This window comes from Pelodiscus sinensis, chromosome 11 (genome assembly GCF_049634645.1).
Source record: "Pelodiscus sinensis isolate JC-2024 chromosome 11, ASM4963464v1, whole genome shotgun sequence".
Classification (NCBI taxonomy): Eukaryota; Metazoa; Chordata; order Testudines; family Trionychidae; genus Pelodiscus; species Pelodiscus sinensis.
In genome coordinates, this window is record NC_134721.1 from 26,258,271 (window position 1) to 26,279,425 (window position 21,155).

General features: G+C 42.3%; 1 protein-coding gene across 6 annotated transcripts in view; it reads right to left on the reverse strand.

The window, feature by feature from the left end:
• Positions 1-17,014, reverse strand: part of ABHD6 (abhydrolase domain containing 6, acylglycerol lipase) — a 39,768-nt gene extending 22,754 nt beyond the window's left edge. Inside the window, exons 1-2 of one of the 6 annotated variants that reach the window (XM_006130888.4) lie at positions 16,872-17,014; positions 4,010-4,161 (exon numbers count right to left, since the gene is read on the reverse strand). In XM_006130888.4, coding sequence (XP_006130950.1) covers positions 4,010-4,128 — 119 coding nt within the window. In that variant the 5' untranslated portion in view covers positions 4,129-4,161; positions 16,872-17,014. Of the gene's footprint in view, positions 1-4,009; positions 4,162-16,464; positions 16,652-16,871 lie in introns of those variants that run through there. The other 5 variants (XM_075938845.1, XM_075938844.1, XM_075938849.1 and 2 more) reach the window with 5 other exon arrangements.
• Positions 17,015-21,155: the final 4,141 nt, after the last annotated feature.

Here is a 21,155-nt window from a genome sequence, read left to right on the forward strand (position 1 = left end):
GAGCTTAGAAAAAAAGAAACAGATATTGATCTCTTTGAACAAATCCTCTCATCCTGTCCTCCACTCTGCTAATGCAGCCGTGCCATTCCTCAACATGAATTTTCCCCTCATTCCCTAACAATTTTTTTAAACATAGCTGGTTCTTACCTCTCTTCCTCAGCTTGGCTCTTCAGAGCACTCTGGCGTCAGCATTTTTATCTCCTCTACTCTGAAACTCTTACCTATCTCTCCACTGATAAAATATTTACAAGAACATAGGAACTGCCATTCTGGATCAGCCCCAAGGTTCGTCCAGTCCAGTGCCCTATTTGAAGTGGTTTTCATTAAATAGAGGGGTTTATTGTTTGATTCAATGGCTTTCAGCACACCCATTGTACAAATTCTTGCAGCACTCCTGACCAAATGCTTTTGCAGAAGGTACAAGAAAGCCCAGAATAGGCAGAGTTGGGGTAATCTGCCTGCCCATGAAGGCCTCGTTCTAACCCCAACTAGTTGAGAGATCAGTTTAAACCCTGAAATCTTTTCCCAAACTCCTCTTTGTTACCAACTGTGGCTACATTGTTATCCATATCATCCAATCCCTCTTTGAATTGTGCTAAATTCTTGACCTCAAAGACATTCTGTGGCAATGTGTTCTCCAATCTAAGCATGTGAGTGAAAAAGCAACTCTGCCCCAAAATCTATGCGATCTTTGTTACAGCAATGGCTGCTGATAATTCTACTGATGATGGGCCATTATTCTCTGTGTCTTGGGAATGTGCATCCATAAACAAATTACTGTTTATTTTTTTTAAAAAAGCAGCAACATCTACAAGGAAGTGAAAATTGGTTAATGCCCTTTCACCAACTGGATTTATACAACCCAGAGGACGCAGATGTCCCAGAACCTGGACTTACATTTCCATAGCAAAGAACTGGTGATATTTTTTTAGCCATCTCTGCATTCAATTTTTAGAAACATCATCCTGCCTCACAGTTTCTGATGTGATTCTTGAAGGGAAGGAATTCTTCCTCTCACAAATTTAGTTATTGATGTTCTTGGGTTTGATCACATCCTTCCAGTTTTAACCTTCAGTTGTCTAAATATATAGTTTAGGAGATTAATTAGAGTAAATCTGAGTTAGATCTACACCATATCTGTCTGTTAAAAAAAAAAAGAGAGAGATGGATGCTGCTGTCTTTGTCTGAGTGACTAGAGGTGGGCTTACAAAATTGAACTATGGTCAGAAATTGCTTTGGAAGATCAGTTTGATTTTAAGATACCCAGTACTAGAGAGGAATTGATGAGTGACAAAATGTAAACAACTCATACTATTAACTGTACATCAGGTACAGCAAGACAGCTGGAATGTCATAAGACATTGTTAAAGGAATATTTCTGACTAAGCCCTCAGCTGAAATAAAAAGAGAGATTGAAATAATCATTTCCATGAAGACTAAGGAACTAGTCTAGCTCTCTTCAGTTATTGGAAAGGATGGGATACAATTGGCTAATGAGGAAGATTATACAATTTCTCATCAGCACCTCAGTGCAAAAAAAAGAGACTGGGAACCATCTTTCTGTAACAGTTTTCACATTTCAAATGATATTCTTAATTACGAAGAAAGATGTGGTTTCAGAGAAGCTTGGCATAACCTGATACTAACAAGAACACTCAGATTAACATCCATATTCAAGAAACTGACAGGCCACATCACATGCTAGTAACCACGTGAAGGTATCTTGTGTTTGTTCTGAACAGCCAAGCCATAGTGAAATAAGACTGGCGAGGCTCCTGTAAGTACAGTGGCAATTTGCAATTCAGCTGTCCTGGGGTACTAACTCAGCCATTATTATTTCTCTCAGTGAGAGCCCATTATCATAGTCGCCTTTGCACAGGAGATGATAACTCACAGAAATGCAGCTTGTCATGAGCGGTCAAGAGTTGCTGCACGGACTCTTGACAACTGCATTACCAATGCAGAATACTTCTGTATGGGGGTTTTCTACTACTTCTGAGCATAACATTTCTATTTTTTTCTGAGCAGGAAATTACCATGTTTCCACTTGCTTGGAAGATTGCCCTGTCCCAGTTCACAGTGGAATCATGAAGACTTTACCAATTGCTCTCTTGCTTTTAATTATTTCCCACACCTTGTCTTGCATCTCTGCTCTGCTTCATTCTGGTCTCACTGTGACAATCACTCCTGCCCACAAGATCCAAATAGCCTTTCTGATTGAGGAAGGTGTCTAACAAGACTTTTGTCCCCAGTCTGTTTTCCTGTACTGTGAAAAGTACAAAGGACACCATTTCTCATGGGCAAGCCCTCCCTCCCAAATGAAAGCAACCCATATAATCACACTCTGCCTGGCAACCTGCGACAAAGACAAAACCCAAAAAGCCTCATATGGGAGAGTGTGATAAGGAATGGTAACATTCCTTCAGGCTGTGATTTAAAGTGATGTTCTTAAAGAGCAATACAAATTGCATAATAGCTAAACTCCGTATTACTGTCTCTAAGAATATTTCCCCCAGGTGCCAGCATACCTCGGTATCAAGAATAGCTGACTGAGATTTTGGGAAGTTTTCAGAACATTCCTTGTCACTACGCAATCCTGTCTCCTAAAATCTACTAGTGCTGGACTCTGCTGATAGTCATTTCTATAGGCTAGAAAAGAACATAACACTGACCTGGGGTCAGTACCTGGCTTTGTCAGTGATCTTGTATGGGGGGAAAGGGGGACTGGATGTGCAGCAGGACCCCCAAGTTTGAAGTGGTTTCCATTAAATCCAGTTTTCTTAAATGGCTCTCAGCACCCACACTGTAAAAAAAACTGTTCCAACATCACTACAGGTTGTACCTCCAAAAACCAGCACACTCTGGTCTGGCAACATCCCTGGTCCAGCAAGACCATGGAAGCTCCTGGACCAGAGTCCCGGGGAGCCTAAGGGCAGGAGCGCCAGCTGGGATGGGCATCATGGTCAGCGGGGGACAGCACAGGATTGGGGCCAGAATCCTGCAGCAGCCTCCAGCAGCCCACGGGAGTGTGAAGCTGAGGCTGGAGCCCCATGGCAGTATGGGGTAAAGCCGCAACAACCTCCAAGAGCACAGGGCCAGAACCCACAGCTTGCCCTGGCAGCATGGGGCTGGGTTGGGGCTGTGCAGGGCCAGGGTCAGAGCCATGTAGCTTCCTGTGGCTTCCCTTGGCTACGCGGGGCCAGTGCTGAGAGTGCATGGGCCCAGCGTCAGAGCCCCGCAGCTTCCCCAGTTTGTGCAGGGCCAGGGGTAAAGCTAAGCAGGGCTGCGATCGGAGCCCCACGGCTTCCTCCAGCCATGCAGTGCCAGGGCTGAGGCTGTACAGGGCAGGAGCTCCAGCCCCATGGCTGCCCTTGGCTGTGCAGGACCAGAGCCCTGCAGCAGGAGCCAGGGCCTGTGCCACCCAGGGATCCAGCAAGCAGCCCAACCAGGTGGGGGGGTGGGAAGGTGAGGAAGGGTTGCCTCCTGGCACAGCCTGCCAGCAGTGGGTGATAGTCTTGGGGGTCAGTGGCATGAGACCTCCCCAGGTCTGGCAAATTCTCTTGTTCAGGACAGGTCAGGTCCCCACGATGCCGGAGTAGGAGGTCCAACCTGCACTCGTATGTGACCCTGGGCAGGTTGCTCAATCCCTCTGTTCCCCAGGATCCTGCCTGGAAAAGCAGGATAAATAATACTTCCTTTCTCCCACCTTTTATCTGCATTGTATAGCTAGAATGTAAACACTTTGGGGCAAGCGTTGTTCCTTCCTATGCACGTGAACACCACCCATCACAACAGGGCCCTCAACCCAAGCCTGACGCACCAGGCACTACTTTATGAATCCGAGTTAAGAATAAGAATTACAAACCATAAGATGATCAATGGGGAACACATCTTTAAGATAAGTGGGCCATATTGAACACCGTCTGGCAACCACAACATTTTAAATCTAAGTTACCGTGTGAATCAAAAATAACCACTCTGTGCTAAAATTCTTATACTTTAAACTTACCAATAATAGATTTTGATCAACGCAGAAGGCCACAGGAGAAAGGATGCTACAAATGCCAGAATGGGGATAGCCAGAGTGCCTCCTGCGATTACAAACATATTTAACACATCAAGGTCCATGTTGTTCTTTAAGGGTCTTCCTCGCCTGCTTACCTTAAAAAAAAAAAAAAAAAAAAAAAAAAAAAACACACACACACACACACAGGTTAGCAACAAAATAGCAAATAAAGGAAAGGCTGTCAAGACAAGAGGAAGACATTATACATAGACTAGATCTTATAGAACAGATATTGGTCAGGAAGATAGCAATGCTGTTTTCAGTTTTAAAACCCTATTTCCTCAGGACCCAAACTGACACTTCCAACTGCAGTCTCCAGGCCCGTTAACAGGGGGAAGGGGAAACAAGGGGTTAATTGCCCCAGGGCCTGAAACTTAAAAGGTCCCAGAGCTCCTGATCACAGCTGCTGCTACAGTGGTGACAGCCAGAATCCTGGGCCCTTTAAATGGCACTCCCAGCAGCACTAAGGGCTGGGGGGGGGGGGGGGGAGTAGGAGCTGCTACAATCTGGGTGATGCTAAGGACTAGCTGCCCCCAGCCCTGTCCCTTCCACCAGAGGTCCCGCCCCTTCTGTGGCACAGAGCAGAGCCCAGCAAGGCAGTCGACTCTGCTGGCAATCTCATTTTCTCCAATCAAACTTAAAACAAGTAGTCTTAACTTAGTTGCTACAACATGTTGCAAAATACAGATTCTCTCTCCCTCCCTACTGCTATGCTATCTCCAATCTGAGAGCTGGATTAAGAAAGGCTTCACTTAGCTCTCATTAAGCCTTCATTTAACCCAATTAGCCTTCTTAGCCTCCATACAAAGTCCCAGATTCAGAGTATACAATATCTGACCTACAATTCAATCTTGTGGGTCCTGGGTCAGATCGATTTCTGTTTTAGGCAGGCAGTCAAGAAGTAGCACCTCTTAAAGGTCTCAAGAAAATCTGGGAAGATGACCTGGCATAGAATTATTTGTCTGCAGGCCCTCAGAAAAGCCAAATTGGTCTTCTTCTCTGAGAAAATACCAGACCACTCAAATCCTCATTCTAGACTGAAAGAGCTATGCTCCCAAAAGCTATGTTAAAAGGGCCCCTGCCAGAACCTCGGAGAGCCCTTAAATGCAAGATCTTACAGAAATTCCATGTTCTGAGATTGCTAATACAAATTGCTTGTCAAACGCAAATTATCTGTATAGCATGTGGAATTCCTTTATTTCTATACTCTCATCACTAAACAACATGCTGGCATTTAACTATGGAAACATTAAACCTGGTCATCATACAGACATCCTGGGCATATCCCTTAATTCCGGATGCTGAATTTCTGCCATATCATCCATTTCTCAATGCCAGCCTTCTCACAAGTGAACTGTACACCCAAGCTTATTTAAATCCATGTTTCCCAAGTCACCCATCTCCCAATGCTACTGCTCAACTTCTCACAATAGGGCCCATGGATAAACTTAATTCTTGTTTGCTTCAGATGGGTTGATTATTTTGAGGTGTTACCGTATTTGGACTCCATCATTGCTCTTGGAGGCACTGTGTCAGTTTTAGATACTACATCTTACAGTTTCTGCTTGGACAATTCACTTTCCCATTTTGCTACCTCATGCATAGTGGCTAACAGCCACTATTTAGCCATTGCGTGACTGTAGATCTCACAAGTAATACAATTACCTGTGAGGTTGGCTTTGTTAAGTTAGACAGCAGGTGGGTGGGCAGCAGATGGAGAACACTGACAATGGCTTCTTTCAAAAAGACATTAATTTATTGAAAGAACACTCCACTCTCTGATCAGAATTTAAACATAACTGTCTTTAAAAGTAGGGCTTACTATTCAGAAAAGCCTCTTCCCCTGGGGTACAGCTATCACAGGCCACTAGTGCCAGTGGTGTTCTGAAATAATTATTAAAAAAGAAAAAAATATATATTCCAGAGCTTTTTCCTTTCGTATTTAGTAGCAGCAGAGACATGTTATTCATTTCTGCTGTTTAAAACATCAGCAGCATGTCAAAGTACATGGTCATTACCCCTGTTCAATCTTTCCAATTTATATCACTTCATGTAATAAAAGAATATCAAGACACTAGTTCCAAGAATGTACAAAGTGCAAGTCACATGCAAGACAAACACTGAAAAAGAATAAGTATTCTGAGCTAAGAGAAAGAATACACTTAACGGTAAGATCTACCTCATCAAGCGCAAGCATTAGGAAATTTAACAGCTCAGCTGAACTGAAGGAAAAAAGAGATGGAAACTTAGGATCACAATGCTCATTAATAAATTAGTACAATTAAATCACATTAACTAAAACCCAGTCAGGTTCCCATACTCCTATTTATTTGAAATTATCTTTCCCCAAAGGTTTTAGATTGCCCAAAAATTTTTTGATGAATGGGACTGTAATGCACTAGGAGAGATGGACATTTCTTTGTATTCCAACAATCATTGATGAGCATAGATAAACTATAGTAGCCTTCATTACAGAAACACATAAGAACGGACATACTGGGTCACACCAAAGGTCCATCTAGGCCAGTATCTGTCTCCCAACAGTGGCCAATACCAGATGCCCCAGATCTGGAGAGATCATAACAGGTAATCCTCACATGATCCCTCCCCTGTCTCCCACTTCCAGACAAACAGAAGCTAGGGACACCATTCCTACCCATCCCGGCTAATAGCTATTGATGGACCTAACGTCCATGAATACACAAACTGCATTTGATTGATGTCTATTGTAGGGTTTGAAAGCATAGTTAACAGTTCCTGTTATTTGCTGTGATTCCCTTTAAGAGCTAGTCGTGTGTACTAGAGTATTATTGTTCTAACTGGCTGTCCTACACTAGAGTTCAACAAGCAACGTTATGTTTACCAACTTCCTGTGTGCACTCTGTTCCTGGTGTAGCAGTGGCAGCTGTTACAACTCATATGATTAACTATTCACAATGAACATTACACTATTCAAGGAAACATATCCTGCATTAACCAAATGCTTCTAACAAATCTGAAGAAGAAATAGCGTATGCTTTTCTCTCAGGCTCCTTACCTATATACACACAGGTACAGAATGACATGTGCAGGTTTTCTCCTTCCATTCCAGATAGAACACTCATGTCATTTTAAATTTGAAAAAAAAAATCCAAAATACTAATCTGTTCATTACTATAGTGTTAGTCTTTATTCTTCATTCAATCCCACTGAAATAACTTTACTGCCTTCAGCAAATGTGCTGCCAATTTATGCCAATGCAGATAAGAAGCATTATTAGGACAGGGTCCATATTTAAACAAACAAGGAAAATCCAGAGGGCTAGATTCATCTGTTCACCAAGATGGAGGGGTGGGGACCAGGTGGCTGGTGGACATCTTTGCATTCCACGATGGATAAAGGTTAATTACTTTAAAAAAAAATCAATATGTTTTTATTTAAATTAGATACAGGTTTACTATTAAAGCCTATATAAAGATAAATTAGAAATTGACAACTTATGTTAAGGTCTGAACTAGGGATGTTAGCAAGTTGTCAGGGGATAGCGGAGGCTGCTGCAAAGCAGCCTCTGCCCACAGCAGCCAGAGGCTTCCCGTGGACAGAAGCTGCTTTGGCAGCAGCTCCTGTCTGCAGGGATCCCAGTAGGGAGCTGGGCCCCCCTGTGGGCAGGGGCTGCTGACACCAAGCAGCCACTGTTCACGGTGGCCCTGGCTGGTCGTGGACAGGGGCTGCATTGGCAGCAGCCCCTGGCCACAGCCAGCCCTCGCTGCTGCGATCAGGGACTGGTGCCAGAGCAGCCCCTGTTCGCAGCAGATAGTGTTGGCCACCACAAACAGGTGCTGCTGGACTCAGCACGAACCAGGGCCAAGCTGTCCCGGCTCACGCTGGTCCATGACACTGCACCTCTGCATTTTAATTATAGTAAGAGAACCGCAGCACAGGTGGCTGCCAGAACTGGCATGAGCCAGAACTGCTCAGTCCCAGCTCCTGGAGCTATCCCCACTACAGCTCTGCAGAGTGGTCCTTATTGACTACACAATTAGCCAGATAACTGCAATTTAACATCCTTAGTCTGAACTAGGGATGTAAGCGAGTAGACAACTACCTGATAAGCGCAAGCTTGCTTCTGATACAGAGACAGCAAGAGAGGTGGCAGGAGGAGCTGGTGCGGAGGGGAGCCAGCTTAAAAGTCAGTTACCCCCAGCATTGTCTTCAGAGTGCCACCTACCCGCCACACTGCTGTCTCTATCAAGCAGCAGCGCAAGGGTGGGAAGGCAAGCAGTCTCTGCCCACAGCAGGCCCAGGCTCACGCTCACCATAGGCAAAGGCTGCTCCACATCCCATGGAGCAGCCCCTGACTGTGGTGGCCCAAGCTAGCTGTGAACAGAGGCTGCTCCAGCAGCCCCTGTTCATGAGCAGTTCCAGCTCCCCACAGACAGGGGATGCTGGACCCAGTGAGAGCTGGGACTGAGCAAGACAGGCTCAGTTCCAGCTCGTGCCGGGTCTGGGACCTACCCCCGCTGCACCTCTTCATTTTAAATATAGTAGAGCCAGGCAGACAGGGCACCCAGCTCTTACTACATTCAAAATGCAGAGCCACAGCGAAGATAGGTCCTGGACCCGGTGCAAGCCAGGACTGAGCACCTTCCCTTATCAACTAATCGTGTAGTCGATAAAAAAATTGTATCGACTACATGATTAATGAAATACCCACTTCATAACATCCCTAGTCTGAACTACTTTCAATCTCTAAAGTCATTTAAATTAAATACAAAAAATAATATTAAGCAGTATGTGCTTGACTTTTTTTTAAAATGATGGCAGCAAACAACTGAATTGTTGGAAGTCATGGACTTTGTGTGTGGAACCAGAGTTTATTGAAATGCTAAACCAGTTTTTCATAGCAATCACCTCTTCTACAGGTGTACAGAGAATATTTTCAGTACTCTATGCAAAGTTTAAAAACAAAACCAAACACCATCAGGAATCACATGTAGGAAAGCATGTTTTCCTCTTTCCGTCTATGAATAAAAACTAGGTTTCAGATTCTGAGAGCTACTAATTCTAAAATCTGGATGCGCCTAGTGACCAAAAATAATATGTTCAATCCATGATTGACAGATAACATTTCTTTTGCTTAATAAATAAAAAAATCATCAAAATATATTTTGCATTTATGTATCCAGCACATTTAAGGTAGTTTAATTTTTAAAATGTCATTTTGGTGCATTTTGAATTTTCATCCAAGTAGCACTTGACACTAATCACAAATTTAAAAAATAATCTAGTAAATAAGAAACTCATCCTTAATAATTTTCTAACATAATTAAAAGTATAAAAATTAGGAGTCCAAATGAATGTAAGTTATACTGTTCAATTCCACAAATAAATGTGCATACATCTAGTTTATGCTCCCGGTTAGCAAAAACAAGTATCAAATTTAGTGTAAAAGCTATACTTAGTTCCAAACTAGGGATGTTAACTATTGTGTATTTGGGTAAACAGTAACTGTGAGAAATTTTAGTGACTACATGTTTACACATTTGGGGGGAGGGAGGGGTAAGCAAGGGTGCCATTTTGGAATGCAGCCATGCGTACCAAGAGGCAACTTGCTTTTCTTCCTGATCCCTTGATAAGGGAGCAAGGTGAAAGTATAGCAGACTTCCGATAATCCAGCACCTTTAGGACCCAGGGGGTGCCGGATTATCAGATATGCCAGAGTATCAGGAGGTACTCCGGCAGGGGGGCTGTGACAGGTTTGGGGGGAGGGGTGTCGGATGGGGAACTGCGCAGCATGGGGCAAACCACGTGCTGGTGAAGGGCAGCGCTGCGGGACCAACCTGGCAGCAGCCCAGCTGCTCTATCCCACACCTTCCCCATGTCAGCCACTGGTCAGTTTCATCAACAGCGGATTTGGGGAAGCCGTGGGGCAGAGCAGCTGGGGTGCTGCCGGGCGCTGAGCAGAGGGGTGAGGGGCGGCACTGCAGGACCAACCTGGCAGCACCCCAGCTGCTCTGCTCCGCACCACTTCCCCAGGTCTGCAGCTGGTCAGTTTCAGCAGCAGCAGCAGCGGACTTGAGGAAGCAGCGTGGAGCAGCGCCAATTGTCTGGCTGGCCAGAGCACTTCGGGGTTCCAGTTGGTGCCGGACTATAGGGAGTGTCGGACCACTGGATGCCGGACAACTGGAGTTTTACTGTACTTGGATTCTGTGCATGCCACCAGCGAGAAGTGATATAAGGGAGGGAGGGGGCTGAGGAATTATTCACGGAATCCAAATACTTTCCCCTCGCTCCCTTTATCGTCAGGGGAACGGAAAGAAAAGCAAGCTGTGTCCCAGTATACACTGCTGCTGCCCCACTAATCTCCCGAAACAGCAAGGGGAGGGAGCAGGCAGCTCCGCAGAGCTGTCACACACAGAGAGCTGTCTTAAAACTTGGCTCCCCATGCATCCTGGCTCCCCATGCATGCTGGCTCCCACCTGACACCAGGCTCCCTGCTGCATTCAAAGCAGTAGCGCTACACAAGCAGCTGACCTTGGGCTCTCTGTGGCGCTGCCGCTTTGAAGCACCCCCTCTTCTTCCCTCCACTTGCTGCCTCTATCTGATAGCATTTGCTTATCAGATAGTCAACTAGTCCTTAACATCCCTAGTCCATGAGGCTGTGACCGGAGGCAATAACGGTCAGAACCTCACACTCCGGCTCTTTCTCCACCCATACCATGTATGCTGTGGGTGTGGCAAAGAGAGAAGCATAAAGCTATACAAGCAAAACCATATAGAGACAATTATTTCTACAACTTAACTATAGGTAACGGCCACACTGTTCAGATTAGTGGCTGATTAAAGTATCTTACTCTCCAGAAAGTGTCTTGTTTACTGCATTGTGGGATTTTTTTTAAAAAGAACAGAATTAAAAAGGCAACAAAAACGTTATTGCAAGAGCAAACTTGGTTTCTCGCACCACATGCCATACCAGCAGGGACCAGGAAGAGTGTGAAAGCAGCAAGCTTGGCCCTTAGGGAAAGAATGCACTTTGTTTTATTCTTCAACAGCCACCTCGGGTATTGGTTAGTTTGTGATTTTTAGCCCACAGTAACATCTAAGCTCTTAAAGACAAAATAATATTACAAGTATTAAAAAGGTAACAACTTAAAAAAAGACACTAATTTAACCAGCACTGAAACACTACATTTTGATTCTGTCAAAAATTAAAACAAAACACAACACAAACCCATGACTTTCATTTATTAACAGCTGCACCACTGGATCACAATCTGTTTTCAAAGGCTACATTATCCCAAGAAGAGCTTTGTAACCAAGTGTTATTTGCATAGCAACATATGGGAGAAAAAACACCACTCTGTTTCTGAAGTGCCTTCCTTGCTAGGTTCTCAAAGCAATTCATAAGCATTCATTAAGCAAGCCTTATAATGCAATATCAATGCAAGGTAGGTAACCATTACATCCATATGTGTGGGAACGCTCAGAAGTACGAGTTAGCAGCAGAGCTGGGACTAGAACCCACAAGTGTTGCTGCCCAGATTGGAGCTAAACACTGGACCACCTGCCTCTCAGACAGTAGTGAGCAACCTGCAGCCCAACGGTACAGCCCATCAAGGTTCTATGCTACCTTCAAGATATTTTGTTTACTGTTGTTCATGCACTGAGTTGCCAGATTCCTCTGGTTTTCATCTGTGTCAGTTTTTTCCTACTGGTTTAAATAAAGTGACACGTCCATAAAACAAAAGCACGTGAAGTGAGACGTGTGCTGACTGCACACAACATTGACTAGGAGAGCCATGTGCTTCGTCGTCATCTAATTAAAGTACTGCTACAGTTCAGTCAGAACACCCTGCAAATTCTAATTATACAAAAGCAGTTGGCAAAACTACCTTAACCCCAGAAACCATCTTGATGACAGCAGTCCTAGTAGTCTATGAATCTTATGGCCCACTCAGAAAAAGGAGGGGTACTCATGTAGCTCGCTCACTAGCCTAGATTGCCCATCGCTGCTCTAAGAGGAAAGAATTCTCTAGAACGGGATTCAGAATAAAACTATCATCCCCAACGTCTTATTGCTGCCAGAAACATTATGTAAGCGACAGAAGTAAAGTAGCACAGGGTTAGCCATGCTGGCCTGTAACTTTAAAAACGACGAGTAGTCCTATGGCTCCTTAAAACTAACAAAAATATACACAGAGTATCATGAGCTTTCTTGGGCAAAACCCACTTCTTCGGATGACTCCAGATTATCTCTTCTGATGAAGTGGGTTTTGCCCACAAAAGCTCGTGATACTATTTTTTTGTTGTTGTTAGTCCTGTGGCACCCTAGGACTACTTGTTTTTAGAAGTAAAGTAGGTGTTGAAACAGGACTTGAATCATTAAAGAGCAGTTCCAGATGGTCCCACATAATGTACCCAATAGCCCCTTCACCCAAAACAATCTAATGAATAACTATTGAAAGCAGAAGGAAGAGCAACAAAATTTATAACCAAGCATTCATCGGGTCAAAATTCATTAGTCTCCACTTGAACTCAATTAATTGAGCAACCTGTTCAAATGTAAAAATATAAGTTTCAAAATTAGGAAAGTCTCACTTACTGAGACATAGTGTATGGCAAAATATCTGCACTATCAGCTGCACTGTTAGCCAAAAGACTGACTAGTTAGTCTGAATGAGTTTTAAAATCATTATCTATGGTCTTGTTCCTTGCTGTCACTTGAATTAGCATAAATGTATTATGTATTCATTTGAATTTTACCACAAGAATTCATTTATGCCAATTCAAGGAACAAGACTATAGACAACGATTTAAAATGAAAATAGTTCTTTTAATTTTAAAAAGTTATTTCCCAAACAGGTTTCAAAAAACAATTAAAACAGAGACGCCACCTCATCAAAACTAAAATTATGTGAATTAGTTTAATATCGTTTATGAGACCAGAGTGCGGGGGGGGTGGAGGAAGAATTCAAATCCAAAGCAGTAATCACCAGAGCAACATGCAAAGAGCATTGATACTTTTCAATAATATCATCGGCAGCTTTTTGCACACTGTGTCTTGGGGGATGTTATATAACCTACACAGCAAACTCCTTTTGCTGAAATTGTATTTAGCATACAGAGAATAATATACACAAATGGGAATAATGACAAACAATTTTTAAATTAAGCTAAAAATGTAGCTAGAATTTAGGACTCAGTTCAGCAATGGAAGGAAAAAAAAATCTATTTTGTATGCGGCACAAATCTCTGATAGGTCATAGAGGACTTTGTTTCTGCAGAAATCACATACATATCTTTATTAAACAGGCCCACTGAACTTAAACTCAGCCATTATCAGTAAAGAATTGTGTAAAAATCAAAATTGTTTTGGATGTAGTCTATATATAGCTTAATGTGACTTGGGTCCAAAGAACTCAATTTCTGACTTTTAAAGCATTAGATTTTTAAATTCAAAATATTAAAAGTTAAAACATTGAAATGCATTTTATTTTTACTTGAAATATTAATAGAGAAGAAACATAATATAAATGTAAGACCCCTCTGAGGGATTTTCAGGCTATAATAAACTGCAGTACAAGAAACAGAATGGTCTGTCACCAGAATCTCAACCTGAACTAGCTAATAATACAAGAAATATCTTTAAAAAATGAAGTTTCTCTTTGCTATACTATCTTCTGCTTAGAATGTCATATATATATATATATATATATATATATATATATATATATATATATAAATTAAATAAATAATCTGATGTATCATTTTGATACAAATGTAATTTATGACACTGCTGCTGTTAGGACTTTCCACACATAATCTATGCTCTGCAGTCTTTCAAACACCATATATTGTATAATGTAAATTAAGATCTATTAATATTTGAAATATGATGTAGGGAATTGCTTGTCCATGAGCCTCTTCACTATCCTGCTTAATCCAGTCCTGAGAGGGATAGAATTAAGAAATGCAACTATTAGACTTTATTTACAGACTGCCTCAAGACCAATACATAATTTTTTCTGAGCTTCACAGCCTGTGTATCTTTTATTTGTTTTTACGTTATGAAACACAAGAAATACCAAGTGAAATCAGTTTATTTGGATGCAGTTTCTATCATTGTGTTTTACCATCAGTTATCAAACCACATTATCTACTGGTACTTGTCAACAGCATGGTTAAAATACAGTTGAAAAGCTTAACTGGAACTGGCTCTGATTCCAACAGTAGCAGCTGGCTTAAAGACCTCAAGAAAGGTCTGCATCTTTTGTCCAATTCAAAAATAATTTCCATTCCTTATGCATATGCAAATGCATCAGGATCTGTAAACACACATTTTAAGAGGTCTACTGGACTTGCGTAATTTCCCTTCATTTCATTTGTATAGCTGAAGTTATCATTGCTTATTTATCTGAGGACATCAATGTGAAAGGTTGGAAAAGAGATTATGTATTTTTCCCCAAATATAAAAAACTGGCTCTCACCTCACCAGATTCTGATTTCCTTTCTAAGTGTATAGACAATAATAAAGCAGCATTTATACTATACCATCTAATACATATAATTAATATTTCTTTTTAGAGAAGACAGATTCATCAAAATAACACTTTGCTTTTCCAATGTTAAAAAAAATTAGACATATTTCTATAGCTATTTATCTACTTTCAAATTAAAAATAGTTACAGTGAGAACTTAACTTTTTTTTTTAAATACCAAAACTTTATAGCTCATGAAGATCCCCTGGTTTGTTAATATATGAAAGGCATATGTGTGCACAACACACACTCCCTTTTGAGGTCATTGTCCCATTACTTGTAAAATGAAGCTGCGTGTGATGGTCCAGACACAGTACAGGAAGCAACACATAACTAACAAATCCTTTCTGACTTACCTAATTTCTCAGCTGTATCAAAACTGACCTGATAGCAAGTGTAAAAAATCAGGAGAGCAGAAAAGGTTGCCTATATAAGATTAAGTCCCTAATATCAGGACAATCTCAATAATAGCCGAACATCTGGTCATCTTAACTGCATCAGAAATTTCCCCTAAGCTTTCTCCAATCTGGCACTGTCCTTCATTAAAGTCTAAGACCATAAAGCATCAAAATCCTCCTCTCTTGTAGGCTTAAAAGTCATAGATTATTAACAACTCTTTCTTCTCAAAAAGGAAACACCAAAACATATTTTAAATCATGGTCCAAATGTTGACATCTCTGACATAAGAAAAAATCCACATTACACGTATCCTACTATGTTATTGAGGAAGCTGAGTGCTGTTCCCACTGGTGCTCAGGAGGTCATATGTACTAGGTACTTTGGTTTATACTGAGTACATCCCTGTATTAAAACAGATCAGGAATTTTCCAGTGAAAATAATCTCCCAAATTGCTTTTGATTCTCTCAGTTAGGAATGTGCCTTGTGCCCTATATCTCATGCCACCCTCAAGAGAAATCCCATATTGTGCTGAAATAAATATTTTAAAAGTTTTAAACTTCTACAAGCTTAATTATTGTGCCTATAATTTTGATGACCTGAGGGCATTCTAACAAGCTTCCACAGTGAACAATTTTACTTATGAAACCTAGTTTTATGTCAAAATTCATAGCTGAAGTAGCACAGGGAACTGTGCAATAATTGTCTTTTAAAAAACTGAAATGGGCCAATTCCCGAGATCCATTTTAAAGAATGACCAAGTGAATCGCTAGCAACCCACAAGAGAGGCTGGGGGCAGTGGAGAATTCACAGGCCGTTTAACTTAGGCAATAAAAACATTGTTCAACAGTCTGGTAATACCAATGATGTCCCATTGCAGATGTAAATTCACAGACAGACAAAGGTGGTATGGTGTTAGCGTCTCTTATTATTTTGGTAAATTCCAGAGAACAGCCATGCTGACCCAGAATTGTAGCTTGGGAAAATGTTCTAGACTAGAACCCCATCTAGTTCTACTTTTTCAGTTTTCTAAAGAAACGCTTTACAGGCCACTGCCCCCCTCCCCTCCCCTCCCCCCCCCCCAAAAAAGGCAGCCGTGCCTGGGGAGGAGCGAGGCAGTGACGAGGCCAAGTGCCCGAGCACCTTTCCCACCTCCTCTGCAGGGAGTCCGATTGCATTGCGGTGCCTGGACCGGGGGAGACACGCTGCCTCTCTGTGTCGGGGGGGGGGGAGCTGAATTTGCGCTCGGTGGCCACATGCTGCCCAGGCCCGGTTCCCGGCAGGCTGCAGAAGGGGCCAAGTTCCGGGTTTGCCCCCTGCAGCAGCAGCAGCTCCTCTCCCCCAGACCCCGGAGGCCGCCCCTCAAGCCCAGTGTCTGACACGCCGAGCGGCACAAGCCAACTGCCCCCAGCTGTTTCCGCCGCCTGCATCCCCTCCCCTCCCGGCCGCCCCATCCCCGGCCTCCTCGCTCAGCCCGTCCTCACCCGCCCGGGCTCTGCGGGGCCGGCCCTGCAGCCGCTGCCCTGCTCCGCTCGCGGCGCCTCCTCGGGCTGCGGTGGCCCCGGGCTCCAGCCCCCCAACTGCAGCGCGAGCAGCTTCGGTCCCTCTCCCTGCACCTTAAAGGCAGGGAGCACGGGAGCCTCCCCCTCCGACAGAAAATGCGCTGGCTCTGTCTGAACGAGAGCCTCCCCCCTCCCTCCCTTCCGGGCCAATGGAATGTATCTCTACAAGGCTCCATCGCTGCACAGAGCTGAGCTGGTGCGTGGCCATGCCGCACAGCGACCGAGCACGGGCGCGTAGCCTGCACCCGCGGGGGCCAGTGATTCAGGGTCCATCACGCTGCGCTGGGTTTGCATTTGGGTCATTTTGTTCCAGAGCGGGACAGACATACCCATCAGAAGTGGCATGACATCATGGTGGGCACCACCACTGACAGGCTGCTACAAAGCTGATGGGAGGCAGCCATCCAGCGCTCCTTGCCTAAGGTGCTTCAGTCACCGCGCCAGCTGGGCTGGCTCTCCAGCCAATAAGGCGGCCGTATGTGCCTCCGAGTTCAACCACGCTATTGTAATTAAAGGGACGTGGGCTGATTAACAGCCCTATTTGGAAAGGTTTCCTTTTCTGGGCTAGTAATAAAAGTTAAGGGCTATACAACCCACTACACAGTAAAAACATCTGATTTATTGTTTTCACAAATTTCTGATGGATTTTTGTTTTGTTTTGCTCATTTTGAATAGTGAAAATTGATTATTCTGTTCCCAGTCAGATTTACCCTTTTCTAAACAGAATGATGTAGTAACCTAGATCATCTTATATATATTTCCGAAAGGTTGGTTGGTTGGTTGATTGTTCCAAAAGATCTCCAAAATGGTAAGAGCTAGAAAAACCAAATTTTGAACAGATACTACTGATTTCCTAACTTCAATAACTGGATAGGTTATATCTCAAAATCGGTTCCTCCTGAGCCCCAATTGGGCCACTAATTAGCTTTTAGTAGCGCCTGATCATAGGCATTTGCTGGTATCTTCTGTTAAGTGTGTCACAAACTGCAACTACCAGATCCTTTCCCTATGATAAAAGAAAAAGTATTTCCAATAAAATGTTATGTTAACATAATTTACGTAGTTCATTCGCCACACCTTTTGTTATCAAGAAATGCGTTAAATATAAATGTGTTTTGTAAGCACATCACTAGCTATGTTAGTTCCTAAAAGTAATATATAAGAGAAAAGTATTTCCAATAAAATATGCTATGTTGATGTCATTGACGTAGTTCATTCATCACACCTTTATTATATTTTCCCCGGGGCGACACCAGGTACTTCTGCTAGTAAAAATTAAAATAACTCTTATTAGTATTAGATTTTGTGAAACTGTAAATACTGAGTCTAAATTACTTGAAAATATCCAGTAAGAATCTGACAGTTTTCATCAAGGTAATCCACAAAAGAAAACAAAATGAGCACTTGCAATTTTCTGTCTTTTTTATACATCTAAAGGCTTGAAAAGTTTGGCTTAACTTTAAAATAACCCTGCATTATTTTAACATTAGAACATCAGGTCCTAGCCAGGCTGAAAAATTCTGCTTGATCACATACAAAAATCAGACTCTTGATCTGGGTTTACTTACAGTGCATAAAATTCACCAAATGCCTAAATCTTCTTGGAAGTGGAAGCTCAAGCCCAAGAGAATGAAAATTGGCTATTTGATAGGTAAAGGGAATTTTAGCTAGGCTGCTTAAACTTTTTGTTTTCAATAAGCATAAATATTAATTTCCATATCTAATTACCATTTTGAAGGAGGAGGCTTTGTTTAAAAGTTTCAAGTCCTCCACCCCTTCAGCTGCTGTGAAAGAGCTTTCTTCAGTAGTGCTCCAATAAAACCAATGAAGTATCAATTTAAATTCTGAATATTTCTAAAATAAAAGACAAGCAGCAAAAGGGACATGAATCCAAATTAAAAAAAAAATTCTAAGCCATTTTTCCCCCAACCCTTCTTTGAAGTTTTAAATGTGATTCGACTTAAATCTATTATTTACAATTGGGTAAAGTTTCCCCCTTTATCTTATAATATTTGTTGTAAACATCTACAATTCCATTTGTGTCATTTAAAAAATTGTTCCCTCTGATGACTTGGAAGAAACAAAATGAGTTCTGTTCCCAGAGTCACTATAACATTAACTGATAACATTTTATATATGATGTAGTTTATGACAGTGTGAAATAGAAACAACCATATCCATATCAGATCCGTGTAAAATACAGACAAAGCAGCTTGCCACCTGGAGAAGCTCAAAGTTGGCAAATAGAAAATGGCATTTTAAAGTTTAACAGGATCTTCCATTTCAAAAAGAGTTCCCTTTTTGTTTTATTTACTTATTTTTTCATAATGCATACACAGCACTCCTAAGGGCTTTGCACGTATCCATCATTGGAGCTGTGCAATCACCCTACCTTGCAGAACTATTGGGAATCATGATGCCTTCCGGGGTATCTCAGCCTATATGCTGCAGCATCCCTAAAAGAGAGCCAGCATATGCTCCTCCGTGTTGTCAGACAGTAATTTTTATATAAAGCAAATGGAAACTTTCACTTGCTAATTTACTGGGTAGTCCTATGATTCCACTTCCGGTTCATAAATACAAAATCTCCCTTGCTTCAGGCTGTCTAATTAATTCTGTTTAACATATTTACCTCCCACATGGTTTTCCATAATTTCTGGATAAGTAAGTTACCTTACAAACAGGAATTGTTCTTGCTAATGGGAAAGTTACTAATGTGGTTCCTATGATTTCAAAAAGGAACCAATGAAGATCTGGGAAAATGCTAACCAAGGAACCTGATCCCACACTTTTATACTTGTTTTGTGATCCTGTTAAGGTTTGCAGAAGTTTTTTAACATGAATTCTGAGTATTAATTATTATTTAGCATAGTAATAATTATGACTTCAGTACCTGGCAAATTGATAGAGAATTTAATTATAAAGAATAAATTAAATATGTGTGTTAGTGTGACTTAATCGATTATCATGGCTTCTGAGATGTCAGAAATACTGAGTTCCTCTAGTTTGCTAGGATGTTTTAAAAAGCTAATCAAATAGCAGATAAGGGATATCCAGGGGTTGTAAATTAACTTGGAACTTCAAAAGTCTTGTGATAAAGTCCCTGTAAAATGTTTTAGTTTAAAGAAGATAAGGAATTATTAAGATATAGTATGGGTTAAAGTCTTATTGGGGATAAAATCTAGTTAAACATCAATGCTTCTCCACATGTCCTAGACATGCTAGTTTAATTTATTTTGTTAAATATTGCTATAAAAGAACCAGCACGCTCTTCTTATTTTAATTTAAATAGTGCATTTTTATTTGCTTTAAACAGATTCCTGATCATTATGAGCTAAAATATGTGGGGGAGTCAGGCAGGGGGCTGAGCAAAGCATGACATTGAAAGCAGCTGACAGAGAGGTATATGAAACAGACTGTTGGGGCCTCACAGCTGCCACACCTACTACATTTGCACCTGGCACCACCAACATCCCTTTCAGAGCAAAGGATAGTACCACATCACTCCAGAGACCACATGAAGAGACAACACAAGGAGGAGGGAGGCTGAGGACCAGATGGGACATTACTATGGAAACAAATTGCTGAGAATGAGAGTGGGGGTTGTGTGGGAGGAAGAGTCAGAATTGATGTCAGAGAGGACTATGACTAGGGAAGGGGGGAGCCAGCTGAGCAACAGATCACATTGCCAGGGACATGGGAGAGGAGATGAGTGTTTTTCAAAGGAAATGGGGGAAAGAAGGTCCCTGGGAGAGCCAGGAGGTGGAGGTAGAGAGTGAAAGATGAAGAGGTCATGGATGGCAGTGGAGTTTTGAGCATTCCAAAGTAAACAGAAGAGGAGATGGTGATGGTAGGGGCAGAAGGAAGGACCAGAGGTACCATAGTGATGGTGGGGAAGGGTGTGGGAGAAAAGGGTGATGACTAGGCAGGGCCAGAGTTGGGGCAGACATCACCAGAAAGAAAGAGGAAGTAGAGGTGGGGTTAGGATTTGAGAGAGCAACAGGACAGGAGAAGATAGACCTGGTGGCAATACTAAACGGGGGACGAAAGAGAAGGTGTTGATAATGGGAGGAGAAAGAGAAGAAAAGAGAAAAGGCAGGGGAGAGTAGTATTTGGAATCAAGGAGGTGCTATAGAAAAGCCATTTACCTTCCCTTGTAGCTCATTGATACAATAAGAACATTTGATTAACTCCACCTGCAGTTCTGCATCCTGATGCTCTGTCCCTGGAGCCAACTCTGTATCAGAGGAGGAATAGCAAGATGGTGGCACATCTGCTGAGCAGCTACCTGGCAAGCTCTGCATGTGACAACGTAGACACAGCATCTTTACCAGACACTGCCTGTGATCACCAGACCTTTCAGTCTGTCATTCTTCCTTGATCTGTCTCAATTCATTCTTCTCTTTCCCCGTCTGCCCTACCCATCCTCCAGCCTCTTTACAATTCACAGCAAGTGACTTCTCATAACTGAGGAATGCTCTGATTCGGATTTTTCCCATACCCTATTCATTCCTACTTTGCTTTGATTGGGTGGCAGTTTTAGGACATATCTGTCTGAGGTACTGGAATGTGCCTCCCTCCCCTCCCCATTTACTATCATATCTGAGCATCTC